The following is an 18,962-nucleotide window of genomic DNA, read 5'->3' on the forward strand; positions in this document are numbered from 1 at the left end:
TATTTAGGTTGTACTGCAATTACTAATGCACTGCAAAATGACTTTTTAGTCATCAGAGTGATAGGAATTTAAATCTGTTTAAAAAAAAAAATTCAGTAAGAGGCTTTTGGAAAACTTTTAGGAAACTTTTAGAAAATACTGATGGAAAGAATATATTTAAGCAGTAGAGTTTTTTCCCCTGCAGATAACAATTGACAAGGCCCAGTTGTTTTTACACGGGATATAAAGTTAGTTAATCAAACAAAGGAAGGTGTCTTTGGTCCCTCAGGTTCAGTGCAGTACAAGCCTTATTTCCTACGTTGCCTGGAATTATCTGCGGAAGTTACTTCCCTCATCAAAATACAGAAGAGAGGGTCAGCAACTCAATTTACTGTGGCTCTGTATGAGATACTAATTGTTAAAGGATTTTTTTTTTTTTTTTTTTAAACTGAAGCGCTAGTGTTTCACCTTAGTAGCAATAGTTTAAAAAAATCTGTTGCCTGTAAAGTTAAACTACTTCTTATTACCTGGCATGTTTTGACCACTTGCAAGAATATGTTGTCCCACTATAATGTCTAGAACTTTTATGTCATGACAAGATCATGTAGGATTTATTCTTACTAGAAGAAAATTTCCTCTGTTTAATGCTTGCAATAAAACACTGCATCAGTACTGTGATTGTGCACGCTTACGGTATTTTGAGTGTCATATTTGTCCCGTTAGTTTTCCAAAGTCACACATACATTCTTTACAATGTTACGGTTAATACAGTTTATTATAATCTTTTGAGGAAAGACTTGTCTTTCTTATATTTCACAGCACTACAAAGCATCTCTTATATAACTTTTATATAACCAATCTTGTCTGTGGCAGACGAATCCTAATAAAGACTCTCAGTGCCAAAGTGCTCCGACAGCTTTCAGTGAATGTCCTATGAAAAGGTACATACTTCTATGTTGAGAGTTTTTTTTTTTTCTCTTTAGGTGAACAGTGTTTGCTTAGAAGAAGTTACTCATGAAGAAGCAGTGACTGCCTTAAAAAACACATCTGACTTTGTTTATCTGAAAGTTGCAAAACCCACCAGCATGTTCATGAACGACAGCTATGCCCCTCCTGACATCACAAACTGTGAGTTCAGCTTATCTTTGTGATTGAATTACTTTTTCCTTTAAGGCTTTAACATACCCCATTTTTAGTATTTTAACCGTTTCAAGCTTTTTAGAATTACACGGTGTGAAAATCTGATATAAGAAAGTTGATGAATCAGGAGAACTATATGCTGAACAGAATAACATCCTATAGCTTGTGTACTGAAAGGACAGCAACAATGGGGCTCTTAGTGTGTTTCTGTGACTGATGTGGCCTAGTCGTAGTGACTCGATGTTTCTGATCACTTGCTGATGAGTGGAAGGAGAACATGTGGCTCATGCTCCTGGAGGCTGTGAAGAGTAACAAACAATGCACTGTGTAGATGTTCAGTATCCTGTGAACTGAGCAAAAGACAGTACTGTTTGAGGTAGAGGTTAGTAATGATTCTGACTTTTTTTTTTTCTGTTTTCGTGCTTTTTCATGAGCTGCATGTATTTGAATAAACTGGACTGGGAGGAGGGGGTGGTCTTGACCTCTGATGCCTGCCTGCGAATGTGTTGTGAAATTCCATGTTAACTTACTTGAAATCTTACTTAAGTTTTGACATAATTGTTGATAATTCAAATGGAAAACCAGTGAATGCTATATTGAAAATAGTTACAGGAGCTTCTTGTTGACATAAGGGTACTACTTACAGGAGTCTTTTTTAAGTCAAATGTCCAAATCCAGAAAGTTCAGTGTTGGACTACAATGTAAAGAAAAATTTGAATTTAATGTATTTTTTCTTCAAGAGGGATATTACCATTTAGTGTTTGGAGAGAGGGATGAGAATGATATAACTGTATCTTTCAAGACTGAATAGGTGGACTTTTCTGCATAACCAGTTTTACTCACCTTGTCACATAAAATGATTCTGGGGGAGAGTTACTTTAGGTGGTTTTTTGTTTCCTGCTGTTAGATATGAGTAATTGATATGTAGCACTGATCTGTTCAGATACTACTTTATGTGAAAAAGGAACACTTTTGGACTAAAAAGCCACTGATGTAATCTAAAACAGTATGTAAAGAACAACATAAGTGCAGCACAACAAAGGACTGAAGTACCTTATAACCCTATAATTTATCGGTGATAGCTACAGTGTCTTTAAATCTGTTTGTAAGCTTATTGAATTACAATTTGGAGCTAATTAGGTTTTATGTCTTCACTGTCTTATTAGAAGGGTGCTCTTGAAGGCTCCATTCTTTGACATAAAACTTAATTTTCAGCCTTCACTTAATTGATCCCCAGTTTTACACTCAAATATATGGTTAGAGAGCAGCCATTTTCCCTTATGGTATCTAGTTTGTCCAATAATTCAGCCTTTCCTACTGTTTCCTTGGAAGGCAGGCTTCTTTTTCTCTCTCCATGGTAGCTGACCTCTTCATATGTTTCACCTTGAATTCAGTTTTTCGGGAACAGAGGTAACCAGATTTGTATGCAGTGTTCTTTGTAGTGTTGCAGTAATGCAATTACACTGCTGTGGGTGGTGATGTGACAAACATAGAAGTAGCTTATCTATTACTACTGTATCTTGACTCAATCATTGGGATATTTACTTTATGAATCTTTTGTGGGGGTAAAGGCAAAGCCTCAAGAAAGTTTGGGGAGAGGAAGGTAGAGAAGGAGCTCGTTCCTGATAATTTGGCCAATCCTAATAAATCAATGATACCCTGATATTGGCAAAAGTCATACTTAATAACTTTTGCTCAGTGCCCCTGATTATTAAAAAACAACTTGCAATAAGGCTTCAATGGAAAAGAACAAAGCGTTGTAGCGATTCAGAGGACTGGTTATCTCTTTTGGGAGGAAAACTGAACTGAAACTGTTCACTTTGTGAGCGTGGAGGAAGGAACCTGTAGTAGGATTTGACAAACCTACTCCTTTACTAGGCAACCATAAAGGAATAGTTGGATATAAATGTAGATTCTCATTTTAAATTTTTATGTGCTTTGGTACTGTTCATTAAATGATACTTTGATGTTAAAAAGACCGTCTCTAGACTCAAAAAGTTAAGAACAGAGATACCAAACTCAGCGTGGCTGATTCTCAATACTGTAGTTCAGTAGTTTGGTTTTAGGTAGGTGAGATCAGACTGCTGAGGGTCTTATTTGAAGCAGCAGTCATATTTCCTCTTTGACTACAAATTGACGTTCTCGTTCGGGTGATTATTTTGTTTTTATATTCACATTATCTGTACTAATATGTACTTTTAAAGGAATATTTGCTCTAGCAGTATGCATAAGGACATGCGGTTGGCCCTCTTCTCATGCGGTGAATTAATTTCTCTCAAATGGTGGATGAGCTGGAGACTCAGTTCATAGAATTTAATTGCATCATAACATAGAGCCATAAAAGAGACAGTGGTATCTTCAAGAATACCTTCTTACCATGTCTCTTGGCTCTTCAGGGAAGTTCTGTCAAGGGTAATCCCACACGATTGCCATGAGGATGTGCGCTGCCATCTTGCCTTGAGTCCTTAATTTCCCAGTATACATGACTTAGTCTCACATCCATTTTCTGGAGGTAAATGACCTGGCCACACATGTAGGCCCTCTTTTGTCTCATTACTGTCCTCCCTCCCAAGTTTCTCTCCATTTGGCTGCTCTCCCTGTAAGTGGGACTTGAGAGAGACAGTGGCATTCTGCGCAGCCCAGTATCCTGTCCTTTGTGTGAAGTGGCACTTGTGTCCACTGAGAGGTGAAAAGCCAATCGCCTGAGCTGTCAAGCCCCTCAAGCTCCAGCAGCTGCTTCTGGGAACCTTTCTCTTCCTGCTGAAGCATTTTGAAAAAATCACACGAGATTTCTCAGATTCCATGTGTTTGGCTTCTGTCCTTTGGTGACCTTTGATAAGGTTTGTGGGCTAAAGTGCTGTCTGTACTTTTGAGTGGATTTTCTGGGTTTCATTTCATTTAGCTGCAGTTTTAACCTTCAGTTCTCTGTCTGAAGTTACTCTGGGTTTTTTTACGCTTTTTCTTTTGCGTAGACTTTTGTCAACAGTTAATCAAAGAACATTCTTCTGCAAAGTGCTGGGTCCTTTGATGAAACTTCAGTCTGTTTCTTTTCCATACAACAGGACAGCCTTTCCTACCCAAGGCTTCACATGCTTGTATGTCTCTGTTGATCAAAGTGGAGCTGGCTGTTACTGCACCTGGCATGGAGACTCTGGACCTACTGCCTGAATTTGCATACAAAATAGATCCAAAGGTCTTGCCTGAGGTGTTTAATGGCTTAATTCAAGGAAGTCAGTTTAGTCTTTTGCTAAATCTTCGCCTATAAGAAGCAACTGCATATGGCTAAGATCCTATTTTTCTAATACAGAGCAGAACAAAAGCTTTTTCAGTACCCCTCAATATTTTCACGTTTACAATGGAAATTTCAAAGGGAGATACCAATCTCCTCAAAGGCTATTGCTTCTTTATAAAGGAGTACTACAACTTTGCAACTAGAAAGCCTCCACTTTCTGTAGGGAGCTGCTCAATTAGATAGAACTCATACCAAAAAGTGGTGGCTCCTGTGGATAGCAGTTTAGAAGCTGATGTTTTCAGGGCCACCATTTCAAGGTTTGTTTTTATCTTCGTTCTCATCTCAGATGAGATGTCCAAAAGTGATGATGCATTTAGCAGAGCATTTAGCAGATGCATTTAGCTCCTTAACCTCAGGAGCCTTAGGTTAGGGACTCTGAAGAGCTTTTCCCAGATGACAGAAATAAAGAGGTATCTTCTAGAATCACCTGGATTGTGAGTGAATGGTGAAACAGTTATCAGTTGTCTGTCTTAACCTACTCACCTGCAGCTGTTTTGAGACATGTATTTGCAATCCTTCTTTGCATTTCTGTCCATCAGAATCCTCTTACCCGGGTTCTTAGGAGTTCAGGCCTATCATAAAGGAGAAGTAATATGTACTATTACTTTCACTACTGAATCTCTTAAATCCTTACAGATGCTGCCTATGGACATGTCCGTTACAAATGATGTTAAGGTAGAAACTCTGTCTGCTACCTCCTGAGTATATATGTAGACTGCTCACTGCCCAGAACTCACCTTTTTTTTTTCTATTTTTTTTCTATTTTTTTTTTTTTAAATTTGCATGGGTGTTTTTTAAACACTCATTTTATCAGAAACAACTAAAAGCACAGTGCATGGTACTTACCATCTTGGTGTCTGTACTGTCTGCAGAACATACAGTAGATTGCTCACTGTGCTAACTTGTAAACATGATAATTCATTCAAAAGTCCAGACAACACCAAATTCAGAATTTGGTTGTCTTTAAGACTTTCTCTCTGGAACTGGTCTAGTTTAGTTATAGGGCTGCCTCACTTTCCCTGGTGATGGGGACTTAAAATGCAGAGCTAGGGATACTGAAGAACTGTTTGAGAACCAGGTTCACAAATTTCAATATCTAGGCTTTCTGCAAAATCTGTTTTCTTTTAGGACTACTGTAGTAACAGTACCAGCCACACAATAGTATGGTCTTGTCAGGTGGTCTGATGGCGGAAAAAATGGGACAAAGGTAGGTAGCATCCATATAGATAATTAAATCATTTGATATTGGATATTTCTTTGGGGTTAATGTCTTTGAATTGAGGGACATTTGATCAAGAGGTTTCTGAGATTCTGATTTATGGCAGTATTTATTGAGAAGAGTACAGATCCTGCCACCGCTGTGCACCTGGGGCTGAAAATTGACCTCTTATCATTTGATATTTATCAGAATGCATGAATGGCTTTTGGCTGCTTGTGGGGGAAGTTAATGTTGAAAATCTTGTTAAAGAAGTTGGGGCTTTCTGAGCATTTAGCAGGGAATGAATGTAAAAAAAACCAGTTCATGTTGTGTGCTGTAGCTCTAGAGACTGGTATGTGTATGGGCAATGAGAGCTTGACCACAGCCCTTGACAGTCTGGAATAGTTAATTGCTATGCCTGTTCCTATTGCTTCTGTGAGATTTTTTCTTCTAACCCTCGAGGTGTGGATTGCTAGTTTAAACAGTTACGTTACAGTAATCTCCGTTTTCTGACTCAAGAAGAATGCAATTATGTAAGGTTGTTCTTTCTGAGCACATTGCCATTTGAATAATGTTCTCTTGTGTGGCATCCAGTCTCTGAGACACTGAAAGACGAGAACTTCCAGTATGGGAAACATGGAAATTCAACAAAAATAACTATGTTCATTGTATGCAGAGGAACAACAGCACTGTAGGTGGGATGGTCCTGTGGACCGATGCCACCCAGCTGACTAGCACCATTGGCAACTAAACTGATTTGTATGTTTGATAATCATAGCTATTAGACTTCTGTAGTAGGTCATATATCAGTAGGGAATGTAAACTGCCTCAATAATCTCTATATAAATGTTGGTCATTAAATGGTTCCTGGAACAAATGTCCAGTAACTTGTTGTTATTAATGCTTTTAAAGTTGTTTGGTTGAAATATTACTAAGAAGGTCTAGAGCTTGCTATTTAAAAACACCGACATTACCTGTACAGTGCATGTTGTAGAATATCAGAGAGAGAAAAGTGTCTACACAGTTTTTGAGAGACAGAGGGCTTGCTTCCTATACAGAACTCCTTTGAAGACATTATTAATGATGGATTTTTGAGTCCTAGTAAATTTTAAAGATTTTTCCTTTGTGTGTGTGCGTGTGTTGGTACGGTATTTCCACCCTGCATTGAGAAATAAAATACTGCAAGGTAGGGAATAATCAGTTTCCCCACTAGAGACACAAATGCCTTATCATTCTTTAAATGGCATAAATACAGGAAGAGAAGAATAGGTAATAACAGTAAATGACAATAAAGTTTTAATTTTATTTCCTACTTCAGAGATTGTACTTGTGATTGGCATCCTCAGTTTGCAGATAATATGGAAATAATAGGAAATCTTCCAATTTCTTTTTGTGTAGAACTGTGTTATGTCAAGGCGGGGGTGGATTTGGAACTGGAATGTCTCCTTAAGAGTCTTTGACTTTTCCTGTCAAAGCAAGTTCATTTTATGCATGTAATTTTCTGTTCATCCAAAACACAGTTCCTTTATCAGTTACTTCAGTAATAATATTTACTTGGAAACAGAAGTTTAGACCTGATTTAGGATTCAGAAAGTGATGGCTTGCCTTTTATTTCTATCATGTTCCTCATGAATATTCTTCAGGTATAATCTCCAGCTAAAACGATTTTAGGAAAGGTGCAGGCATGTTTTTTCGCAGGAACTCCATAGAGAGCCTTTTTATACCTTGTAGGTTTGCTTCCTTAGAGCTGAGAATACCAGCCTTGAGAAAGGACCTGACTTTTCTAAGCAAGTAGCGTGTGTAGAACTTTATAAACGATGTAGCCAGTGCTGACGTGGAACAGTCCATGGGTCTGAAATAAAACTTATATTGCTCAATAGCTGAGTTATATGGTGAAAGAATACAAAATTTAAAAAATAAGAATACGTTACAATGTTAGATGGTATGTATGTTTCTGAACATGATGCAGTTAAAAGCTTTAGGAACCCTAAAAACAATAAAATGAAAAATACTGTAAGTCAACGACCATAGAATTTGTTATGAAAAATCTGATTGCTTCATATAAAATATGCATCATTTATAGCTGCCACTGACTTGTTAAAAGCCATTGTAAATTCATTTTGTGAAATGAGAAAATTTAGGGCATGAACAGAATGTACAGAGCTGCTATACTGTGCTACAGTTGTTTAGGGTTTTTTAATCAAAACCTGTTTTCCGCCAATTGGAAAAGCACTCATAAAGTCTGCATTCCATTTTTTTTTTTTGTGCTTTAGCTGTAAAATTTTCTGAGGAAAATCAAAATAACAATATTTATGTACACTAGTCATTTTTTAAAGTATCACTTGCTTTAAACAAAAAGTATATACAGTGACATGGAAATATCGTATTAAAATACAATATTATATTGTATTAAAATACACGTGTTTGGGTTTTTTTTCCATTGAAAAGTAGATATTGCCGTATGGTTTGGTAATCATTGTGAAAATCTGTTGCCAAAACTCCAGTGTGGCTAAAAAACAAGTTTTGAAATTGACAGTAAACTGTCCAAATCTGTAACCAGTGCGTAGAAGCTAAATATTGTGCCAAGGCAGACAGAAAGAATTAAGTAGTGGGATCTATAGTCTTCAAATCCTTGCAGGGAGCAGAAGGATGAAGGTGCAATGTACATGTGTTACAGCTGTTCTGAAAAATGGTTTTAGGAGTTGTGTCTTGAACAACTCCTAATTATTAGGGAATTCTCAAATATGAATGCTTTTGTTGATCATTTGGTTTTAGCAAAAGCAGTGTTCTCTCTGCTGTAGACCTCATGAAGCTAACTTGAGGAAGCTTCCTTTTGTCTGTGTTGTAGAAGGGGACAGGCTACCTCTTGCACTCAGTTTTTGAATTTTGCTGAAACCACTTGTGAATCCAGAGTTGCAATTTCCAAAAGTTCTGCCCAGTCCCACACTAGAGCATGCAACTCACTGAGGGCTGGTGTGTCTGAATAATGTAACTTAATTACTTTATCAGCTAGTGCTTTTAAACTACCTAAGCTGTTAATAGTGGATTTTCATGCTTGCTGAAACACATTCTGGAAAACTGAAAGAGCTCTAGTACTGTGACAAAGCTTTAAAGAATAAGATGCAGTCTGGCTAATAAGATATGATACCAGATGTTACATGCCAGGCATTAAGGTACTATAGGGGTTTCCTATCAGGCTCAGTACCTCTTTCGTTAAACCACTGATTGGGGTAAGACCATGTTGATGTGATACGTACTCCATGTATGGAATTTGCTGCACACAGGTTTACTAGGAATCTAGAATGATACAGAATCAATCCAGTGCAGATTGGGTGGTTTGAAAGCTGGCTATTTAGCAAATCTATCATATAAAAATACTTTTGATGAAGTTCGTATATGATCCGAACATTCTACCAGTAGTTTAAAAAGAAAAACAAAAAAGGAGAATATACAAGTTGCTTCTGCAATCTGTCATGTCTATTCAGTTAAAAAGCTTAGTGTAAATCCTCAAAGGTCAGGCACCACACCAGATACAGCAAGTGAATAAGAGCAGAGAAGTCTGGCAACTTTAATAATGTTGCATCTGTCAAGTGTCCCCACCCCCCATGTTTCAGCCTCGAAGCTTGAAGCACCTACACCAGGAAAAAGATTTTCAATTGTAGAATATGCTTTGTAATAGGAGAGAGTGGTTATGACTACGCCTGGTGAATGGACACTTAAAATTGGTGTGCCTAACTTGGAAATATAATGCACCCTCTTGATTGTTTATTGGAACAACTCTTCTGGAATTGTAGAATATTTTCTATCAATTGAAATCATTAAGATGCTAAATTTTTCTAGTATGTGTGTTGTGGTTCAGGTAAAACATATGCACTTCATGCACAGGATTCGGGGCCTGTTATGCAAGAGGTTAGACTAAATCCTTTTAATACTCCTTTCTAATTTTAATCAACGAACCTGTGAATAAGGCAACTGACCCTTGCAGTACAGTTGAAATTTTTTGCACTAGCTTGTTTATTCCTCTCAGTAAATTGATGTCTCTTACCCTGAAGAGTAGGATGTGGAATAATCCTACCTTTGTTTCCTGATGTGTGCTGTTGGCTGAGCACATACTAGTATCACTGCCAGCACCTTTGCTATTAAAGGTGGTTTTGTTCAGTGTCTAAGAAATGTAACATTCCTCCCTGTTCAGACCAATCAGAATGGCCTGGAGTATTCTGGAGATGCTAGGATGCTCTGCATCAAAGCATTGTAAAGAAAGAGGTAGGCAGCTTGACAGTTTGGCAGAAGTGTAACATTAAAATGTTCTATTTTTCACTGGTGCTCTGACGTAGTGATTTTTAAGAAACTGAAATTGTTAATTGACTTCAGTCAAGTTAAAGACAACTTTAAAACCAGATAAATCTCCAGATTGTCCTCATGGGCTTCAGCTATCCACAGTGTCTGTTTCTAAAAAAGGTTTTTTTGAGACACAATCAAACTGAAAAATTTGCTTACTGACTTAAAGTGTGAGGAGACTCGGGAATGTGTAGATGTGACACACTATTTTAGAACTATGATATTTATAATGTGTCATTTGAACTATTATATTTTGTTTTTAGAAGAGATCACTCCTGTTTCAGTTCTTCCAGCTCTTTTTCCTTAATGCTTATTTTGCCTTTCTTTTTTTTTTTTTTTTTTTTTTTTTTTTTCTTCCCCTCTTTGAAGCTTATTCTCAGCCAGTAGATAACCATATCACTCCATCTGCCTACCTGGGACAGTCCCTGCCCCCAGCATCACCAGGGCGATATTCACCAATTCCCAAGGGAATGCTCGGAGATGATGAGATTACCAGGTAATGAATAACCAAAGCTACATGTCAAATTAGTTCATCAGGGAAGTTCGGAAGATCTGTTTGTGGGCAAAATACTAGCAAATACCATATTTTGTTTGAAGAAATAAATGTTAGTTTCTTAACACTTGTAAACATTGTTGTAAGGAGAAAACTAGATATATTTATATGTACACACGTGCGGGCACACACACATGATTTATCAGTCCAGTAATGGCATTAAAATCAGAGCGCCCTGCCAAAGTGCTCCATGAGTTGACTGAGCTTTTTTACGATGGTAGTATGAGCAGACTAGAGATTATTTCTTATTTTAAAGCCAGCAATGTTTTTTTGTTGTTGTTTTGTTTTTGTTTGTGAGGTGGTTTTTGTTTGTTTGTTTTTCTGTTCCTCCCCACCCCCCGACAAGGGTTTGATTTGATGGATTCCTAAATCCAGAAAGGCTAGAGAGCTCTTTAATCCTTTCGCATTAACAGACCATTCATTCCTTCACTGATTCAGTAGATTGCATTAATCTTTTGTTCATCATCGCTGATAAAGGGAAGCTCTTCTGATTTTGTTACCCTTCTGTTCTGCAAGTGTAGGGATATTATACTGCATTTTCAATATGTTGTTGCTGAATTCTGTGTCACAACATCATCTGATATGGATAATGTCACTCAGTTTCTGAGGCAGGGTCTACCCAGGATTGAAACCTAAGTGGTATAATAAGTTGGAGAATGAATTTTAGTGTATTGGAAGGTAGGATATGTCTTTGTAGTTATTTTTAACTTGGGGTTAGGTGGACATATAAGCCAAAGTGATTCTGTCCTGCTGATAGCATTGCTGAACTTACAGTTTTATAGCTTTCCTTTTAAAATTACTATAAAAGGAAGTTTTTAGATTTCTTCTGAAATGCAAGGGCTATTCAGAGAAGGCTTTAGGTGATTTTCTTTAAATTACCTTCCCCTCTTCCATTCCCTCCATCCCAAAAAGAGGTTTAGAAATTTTGAGTAATATTTTAAAAGATACTGCATATTTATATTCTCTAACTGCAGCATGTTTGTTAATGTATTAGTGCGATCCAGAGCAATATACATAGGTTTTCACAATGTCATTTATTTGTAATAAAATAGTACTCTGAATAAATGAATATAATAGCTGACTGGGTGAAATTTAAGAATTTGACACTAAGTTGATTTAAGAGCTAGTGCAAAAACGGAGTGATTTTTAAAGATCAGACTAAATGATATTTTTTGTTTTGGAAAAATGCAGCTTCTTAGTTTATCATATAAATTAATAATTAATGTCTCCAAATACTTAAGAATGTCCATTAATTGTTCTTTAGTGCTCTCTAGTGATTTTTCAAATGCAGTGCACAGTTGCTCTGCTTTATTAGAAATGTCTGTTTCTGAAATCATTTATGCTTTTCTTGTATTGGGTCAAGTAGCAGATTAGTAGATTTTTGGGAGGAGTGTTTATGTGTTAGAAGTTGACTGGCCTTGTCTCAACTTGATCAGTATTTCTTCTTTCCTCTCTTCATCCAAGTCAGGAGGGGATTCTATAAAAAGAATGCAACAACTTGGTTTAGATTTAACTTTTTCAAATTGCAGTTGCTGCAAATAAATCGCAAATGTATTTGAGAATGCAAAAAATTCTGATCTTTTTTTTTTTTTTTAAAAGAGCTTATGCATACTTCTTGAATTGTTCTTTGCCGTATTTATTGCTTGACCAACTGGAGTGAAATTAAAGCAGTAAGGGCATACGTTTCATTGTTGGTGTTTCCATTAGAAGTTGTTCTTTAAGTTTCAGAAAGGGAAAATAGTGTTTTGTTGCTTGCTATTGCCATTAAATAGAATAAGACTGAGCTATATTGAGGCTCTTCAAACAGTCTGGAAAGTGTTAAGTAATAACACTTAGCACTGAATAGGATTGTAGCATAATAGGAATTTAGAATACATACATACTTACGGATTGTTCAGTTCACCTAACAACAGGAAGAGGATTTTGTGTTGCATCTAGAAGCAGAATTGAAAGCATACAAATAATGGAAGCTATTATTTGAAAGTCTAAGCTTTTGGGGGGGAGGGGATGGGACCGGGGAGGTGCGGGTGGGACACAGGACACTGTTGCCTTAAGAAATGTGTAACTTTTGATACCTGAATTTTAAACACTACTTTTCTCAGAAAACTTAGCTTTTCTAATTGTTTATTTTACTTCTACTCATGTCTAGTGACCAAGATTTTGTATTCCTTTCTTTCATTCAGGGAGCCTAGAAAGGTCGTCCTACATCGAGGATCAACAGGTCTTGGTTTCAACATTGTTGGAGGAGAAGATGGAGAAGGAATTTTCATCTCTTTCATCCTTGCAGGAGGGCCAGCTGACCTAAGTGGAGAGCTTAGGAAAGGAGATCGTATAATATCCGTAGGATTCCTTGCTTCTTTTACTTAAACAACAAAAGTTTTCCCCTCCCTTTATATTAATGCCAGTTAATGATTTATATGCAAAGAATATAATTAACTGAGCTAAATTTGGGACAATGGAACAGATGCCAATATACTTCCAAAGTATCTTTGAGGACTTTAGTCTGCCTCAGTTTCTCATCTGTAACCTGATTAAAATAGCACTTTGCTATCTCAGAGCTCTTCAGTGACAATATTCAGTGAAGACTTTAATCTTAGTCTGGTAGCTGAGAGGGGTGTGTGTCTAAATTGAAAGAATGCAGGCTTTAGAAATAAGCCTTCTAATGAGATGGAGAGACTTGGCAGTAGTGTCTAAAATTGGGTGCTTTACTTCCTGGAATAACTGCTAAACTTCTTGTTAGTCCTAAATAGATACATCACATACCTAAGGGCTTCTTCTACATTAGTACTGAAGGTCATAAAGATTTTGTGTGTTTGTGAAATGACTTAATTTATGGAGAATCATGTCTTTGGACAATTGCATTGTAATTTGGTAGTTATTTAAGAGGAATTTTTTCCTCTTAAATTTTGGCTCTGCTGTTACTAAAATGCTGATATTAAAGTACATCTTTATTTTAGTTTGAACTATGAAGAATGCTTTTGGTCTAAAATGTGACACACATTCCTGCTTCAGTTTTTTTCTGACGCTATTTTTAAATCTGCTGGATTGAAAACAAGGCTAGACCCATGGAGGGTGTGGTTTGTCACTGGAAGTTAAACATAATGGTCTGTAGGCATGCTTTGGCTAAGGATATCCCTGAAGCCCTGTTGAAGAAAGGTGAGGTGAACCATCACAGAAAATAACAATCTCTGTGTCTCCTTAAAAAGAAAGAAAAAGGTCTTAAACAATAAGAAAATTGACCTAGCAAATACAAATTCATTAAGTGATATATTATGACAATTACACTATTTCTTAACAGAGGGGTATGTGTGAGAGAGCATTTATTGACTTTGGATTTCAGTAAGGATCAGTAATCTTTGTATTAACTAGCTTGTAATATTGGAAACAGGGAAAACTCACATGGCATGGAAACTAGTTTGTGTCCAGTTAATTTTTTTTTCATGAGTCTATGTTCTGTGATGATAAACACAAACATTTATTTTGATAAATTGCTTTTTTGTATTACTTGTAGGTAAATGGAGTAGATCTAAAAGCAGCAACCCATGAACAGGCAGCAGCAGCCCTGAAGAACGCAGGCCAAGCAGTAACGATTGTAGCTCAGTACCGTCCAGAAGGTAACGGTTGCATTATACATTCAGGTGCACTTCTACAACTTGAAACTCGGAGAAAGATAATCTACAATGTCCTCCGACCCCACCCCACCTAACCCCTCTTTTGAGGAGAGGAGAAGCAAATAATGCAATAGATATTGGCACATTCCTGTTAGCATAATTGCAAGTGACCAGATAGATATATATGCAAGTGTTGGTGCCAGGGCTTCATATGTTTCTTGCTCTGATCATGTTCAGAATTTTGATTTCCTCAGTAGATGTTAACACTGTCATAACATGAAAATTAAGCCAGTAAATGCAGAACTTAGTAGAAATACCATGTTGTTACTTTTGTATTTCACGACTGTCTTCACCCATTAATATGGTGGTTTTATTTTCCTTAGTGGTAGGAGGATAAAAGACTAATTCCGTCTCTGTTGTGTTGATTCAGATGACCTAAGGAGACCATCAGGTTTTCATTCCTCTGTTTCATACTGAGCTGGTATTTCTATTTATCCAGCAATTTCTTTTGGTCCAGATTAGACTGCAGCTGATGCTGATTAATCATCCTTTTGTGTTCTGCAGAAGCCAAATAATACTACGTCATCACAATACACATATTTGTCCTCTTGTATTTCTACAGCACATTTCAAATGCCTTTGTCTATTTGAGACTTTAAAAAATTCAATAGTCTAAATTTATATGCTTACCTTGAGTCTGTAAACCCATATATTATTGTTTATATATGTAAGAAGACATTTTTTATGTCTTATTATGAACTGTGATGATCAACAGCTTTCTCCAATTTTGCTAAATTGGATGGCCCATCACTAGATCTTCTTTGCATTGACTTGTCTGCTTAAACCTTTCCTTTAACAGTACTGGCAAATATAACCATCTGTCAGGACTGGACATTGAGCAGGACTGCTGCCTTCATCTGAAATTGTTAGGTAGCTGGTTGCAGCACACTTTTCTTCATTTTTTATTTATTCTTTTCTGTCATGTTTCTTTTATTCTGTCCTCCCAAGATTTTGAAACACTAGCTTTCACATTCCCCTCCCCCTCCACCCCCATCAACATCATTTATCTCCACTGACCCAGGAACTCTGGCAGTAACAAGGCCAGCTGATTTGTTTGTGTCTGGTTCATGGTCAAATCCCTGTAGCCAGGCCATGTTGTTAATGCCTGTATTGTCTTGAGAGGGTGTGCATCCTGTTCGCATGTTGAATCTTGTAGGTTGCTCTGTTCCAGGATTTGTTTTTTAGGAGTGCTCACTCTGAGACTTCCTTTTCGAAAGAATAGTAAGGTCAGCATTGGTTGTGGAATATTTGCTTTGGCTTTGTGTCAGAATTGTCAAATACTTCTGTTGATACATGTTTGGCCTATCCTCTGCTTAGCTCTTCAGTATTGTAACAGGTGGGTCAAATTGTTACACTTTCTTGCTCCTTGCATAGGGATCCCTCACCTTAGTGAAAAATAAAACTTGTGCTTTTATTTGCCCATGCGTTGTCCTTTTGAGGATCTGGCTACTTTTTTTGGTCAAGGAGGGCATTCTTGGTCACTGTTTTTTCTGCCAGGGACATACGTTGAGATGTGGCTCCTATTAGCAGAAGAAATGTTTCTCTGGTAGAATATATCCCAGGACACAAGCACTTTTTTTTTCCTTGCCAAAAAATGTATCCAGACTTCATGGAAAAGCAGCAGTTTTTCAGTCTTCTCTTTCAGGGATTCAGGCTTTAAAATGAAAAGAATCCCTTTGTATACTGAAAGTCAGAACTCTCTTTTCCTTTTAGAATAAGAGAACTAAGGATTTTGGATGATTCCTGCTCTTTCTGCATTGGAAATAACAGCTTTCTTCGTTACCACTTGTCCAAGTAGATAACTTATTTTCCTGAAACATGTAGTGAGGTACTTGACTGACTGATGGGATTTTGAGTTGTTGCACAGAGATTTGCCCAGAGCAACATGCACATACATTGCCTCTTAGAAATTTCTCAACAACTGTCACTTGTAGACTTCAAACCTAGAGCTGTACTCATTGCTTCATGATTACTGAAGCATTCAGAACAAGACTGTATGCGGTTGAGCTGTATTGAGAATGCTCTTCTCAAAGAATTATAAGGGCCCATTTGAGAGGATGCATGTGGGAGATGTTGAATTATCCTAGATTATGGGCAGACATCTGACACATTAATCAAAGAAAGGAATTTCTTTTTTTTAAGATGTTTGGTCTGCATGACTGTCTGTCCGAAATAGTGCTTAAAATCTCCATTCGTAGTGAAGATGATGGAAGTATGTTAGGGCTTACTCTATCCTTTTGAAGTATGCCATGAAGCAAAAGTGTAACTAGGAGATTGAGATCCATTGTAGTTTGGAGGCAAAGTATGAATTGACACACGGCCAACCTACCTCAGAGACCTCTAGTTACTAATGTCTGACTTTGGTATCTCTGCTTGCCTTTCTCTTACTCCTTGTAAAAAAAAGTTGAATGGAACTCCAGCTGTCAGCTTCTTTCAGGTCTGGTGTGTGGGGTAAATTGGATTAGATACTCACCATTCAGATCTTAGAGATTAGTAAAGAGAGTATTTCCTTAAAGGTTACCGTTTGTTTATCAGTCTGAGGTTTGACTTTCCAAATAGAAACTACCATCCATGTGACTGAGTGTACTAGATAACAGTGTATATGTTCTTTGATTATCTTTGTACTTCCTAAATTATAGCTGCGGATGGTCATCTTTTCCGCTCACTTGATTCATTTAGGTTGGGAAATTTTATATATATATATACATATATGTATATGTAATTATCTCCACTTTTTGTTTATGCCATTCAAAAAAAGGTTAACAAGTATTAAAATGAAGAGTTTGTAAAATCATTGTTTGTCATTGGTGTTTCTCAAATGTCTTCAAGAAGATGAAGAGCATCAGTTATAACTGCTTGTATTGCATATGTATTTTATTTATATTTATAAATCCAGCAGGATTTTGTAAAAGATGCTGACAGCTAGGACAGATCAAGGAGATTCTAGACATCCATCAGGGTTCATTATAACTGGGTAAATAGATTCAGTGTGATAGGAGCATTTGGAAGACACTTGGGACCAACTCACTTAACTCCCTGTAATCGTATATGACAGTTTGTATGTTCATAGATGTGGTGGGGAATGGTAATTCATGTTTTTACATCCTACCACATTAGCTCTATCAGAAATTCACCATTTGTATTTCTCCTCAGATTTTTGGGAAAAGAGGATTTTTGCAAGCAGTTCTCTCAACTCTCTCTGTTGAGTCAGCTATTGGGTTGTACTTGTACATACTTCGGTGGTACATACATGCACACGTATGTATACAAAATCTCCCTAGTTGCAGAGATCAGTGGGCTTGAACCTGCTGGGGCAGGATGCTGCAGAGGAGGGATCCATGGTAGGAGAAGAGCAGAAGTTTAGGAAATGGGAATTATCCTGTAGAAGCATGGTGGGGAAGTCAGGATGTTTTCCTCTTCCTCTGTTTGGAAGCTTTTCCTTATTCTCCCACTTGTACTACAAATTTCCATGTCCTTTCAAGACATCATTCATGAATAAAAAGAGATTTTGCTTTACTGTGAGTTCCACCGAAAATGAAGTACCATGACTTGCAGCAGTTTCAAAGAAAGTGATGTTGTTCCAGTACACAAAAGCATTTTGATGAGCCATTTTCATTTGTAGAGGTTTCTGAGCCATTTCTTTTTCCTGTTGCTCCCTGGCTCTGCAGAGACACCTCAGTGCCACACTGCGATCTCCCTTCTTTAGGTTTTCTACAGATGTAGGGTGTCAAGGAAAAATTGTGATATTAGTGTAGAAGAATGAGAGGAAGCTGTAGGCAATTTACATATATATGTCTATCTCCTGTGAGTGTGGATTCAGAGATGGTCAGAATTATGATCATGCTACATAGCTGGGGTACAGGAACGTGACAGCCTCAGTGCTTGAAGAGAATGTAGGGAAGAGAGGAGCAGCAAGGGGGAAGTATAGGACTGTCCAGAGGTGTACCGCCCATGGAGGGCTCTCCCCTCACTTCACATTGACGTTTCCATTGTTATGTCCATTCAAATTAAAAGGTCCTCTGAAACATTAGTGTGTGTTTTGAGGTTGACATAATAATAGTGTTACCTCAAATTTCAGAATTTCTGGAAGGTTAGGTTTTGCCATTCTGAAAAGGTACGAGGTGCCAGTATAGCCTACCATAACTGTATTAAAGCTGGAGTACATTTAAGTGTTTAAAAATAAGGAAAATAGCCAAAGAAATACATTAAAAGTATGAAAATATATTTGGATGAAATTAGATAGAAAATAATTTTGTGGATTAAATGTTTTTTTTGTTTTGTTTTGGTTTTTTTTGTAGTTATATTCTGCTGGATCAGAACTGGGCAATTAAGTATATATATAACTTTAACTGCAATTACATACACATTGACTGTAAAGCCTGCTCTTGGAGGGCCTTGAAAAAGCAAGCAAAGTGTATTGGCATCAGCATTCATTGGTCACCTGACCCTTCCCCCAAAACAGGAACAAAATTCAGATACCCGTTCCTGTCATGACAGGGTTAGCAGCAGTTTGTTTCCCAAGGATCCACCTGATGTACAAAAAAAAAAAAATTATCATTTTAACTAGTACAGCAATCCTTTTTTCATGTGAGTTGTCAGCTGCCTGTTATTTAGAATTTAGAATCTACATTGGTCTTCTTTTTGTAATTCAGCTGATCCTGAAAGACTAGTAAAATGGTTAAGTGATCAGATTAGCTCCATGTTCTTAGGTGATTGGGTGGATCAGTGTAAGATTAGGAGAAGGTGGAGCCAAAACCTCAAGAGAAGATTTTAAGGTATTTTTTGTGAAACC

General features: G+C 37.2%; 1 protein-coding gene across 33 annotated transcripts in view; it reads left to right on the plus strand.

The window, feature by feature from the left end:
* Positions 1 to 18,962, plus strand: part of DLG1 (discs large MAGUK scaffold protein 1) — a 172,919-nt gene that overhangs the window by 115,554 nt on the left and 38,403 nt on the right. For all 33 annotated transcript variants that reach the window (XM_030027191.2, XM_030027193.2, XM_030027194.2 and 30 more), the window contains 4 exons: positions 963 to 1,107; positions 10,317 to 10,443; positions 12,684 to 12,840; positions 14,012 to 14,114. In XM_030027191.2, the coding sequence (XP_029883051.1) occupies positions 963 to 1,107; positions 10,317 to 10,443; positions 12,684 to 12,840; positions 14,012 to 14,114 (532 nt within the window). The remainder of the gene's footprint in view (positions 1 to 962; positions 1,108 to 10,316; positions 10,444 to 12,683; positions 12,841 to 14,011; positions 14,115 to 18,962) is intronic.

Source organism: Aquila chrysaetos, chromosome 10 (genome assembly GCF_900496995.4).
Source record: "Aquila chrysaetos chrysaetos chromosome 10, bAquChr1.4, whole genome shotgun sequence".
Taxonomy (NCBI): Eukaryota; Metazoa; Chordata; class Aves; order Accipitriformes; family Accipitridae; genus Aquila; species Aquila chrysaetos.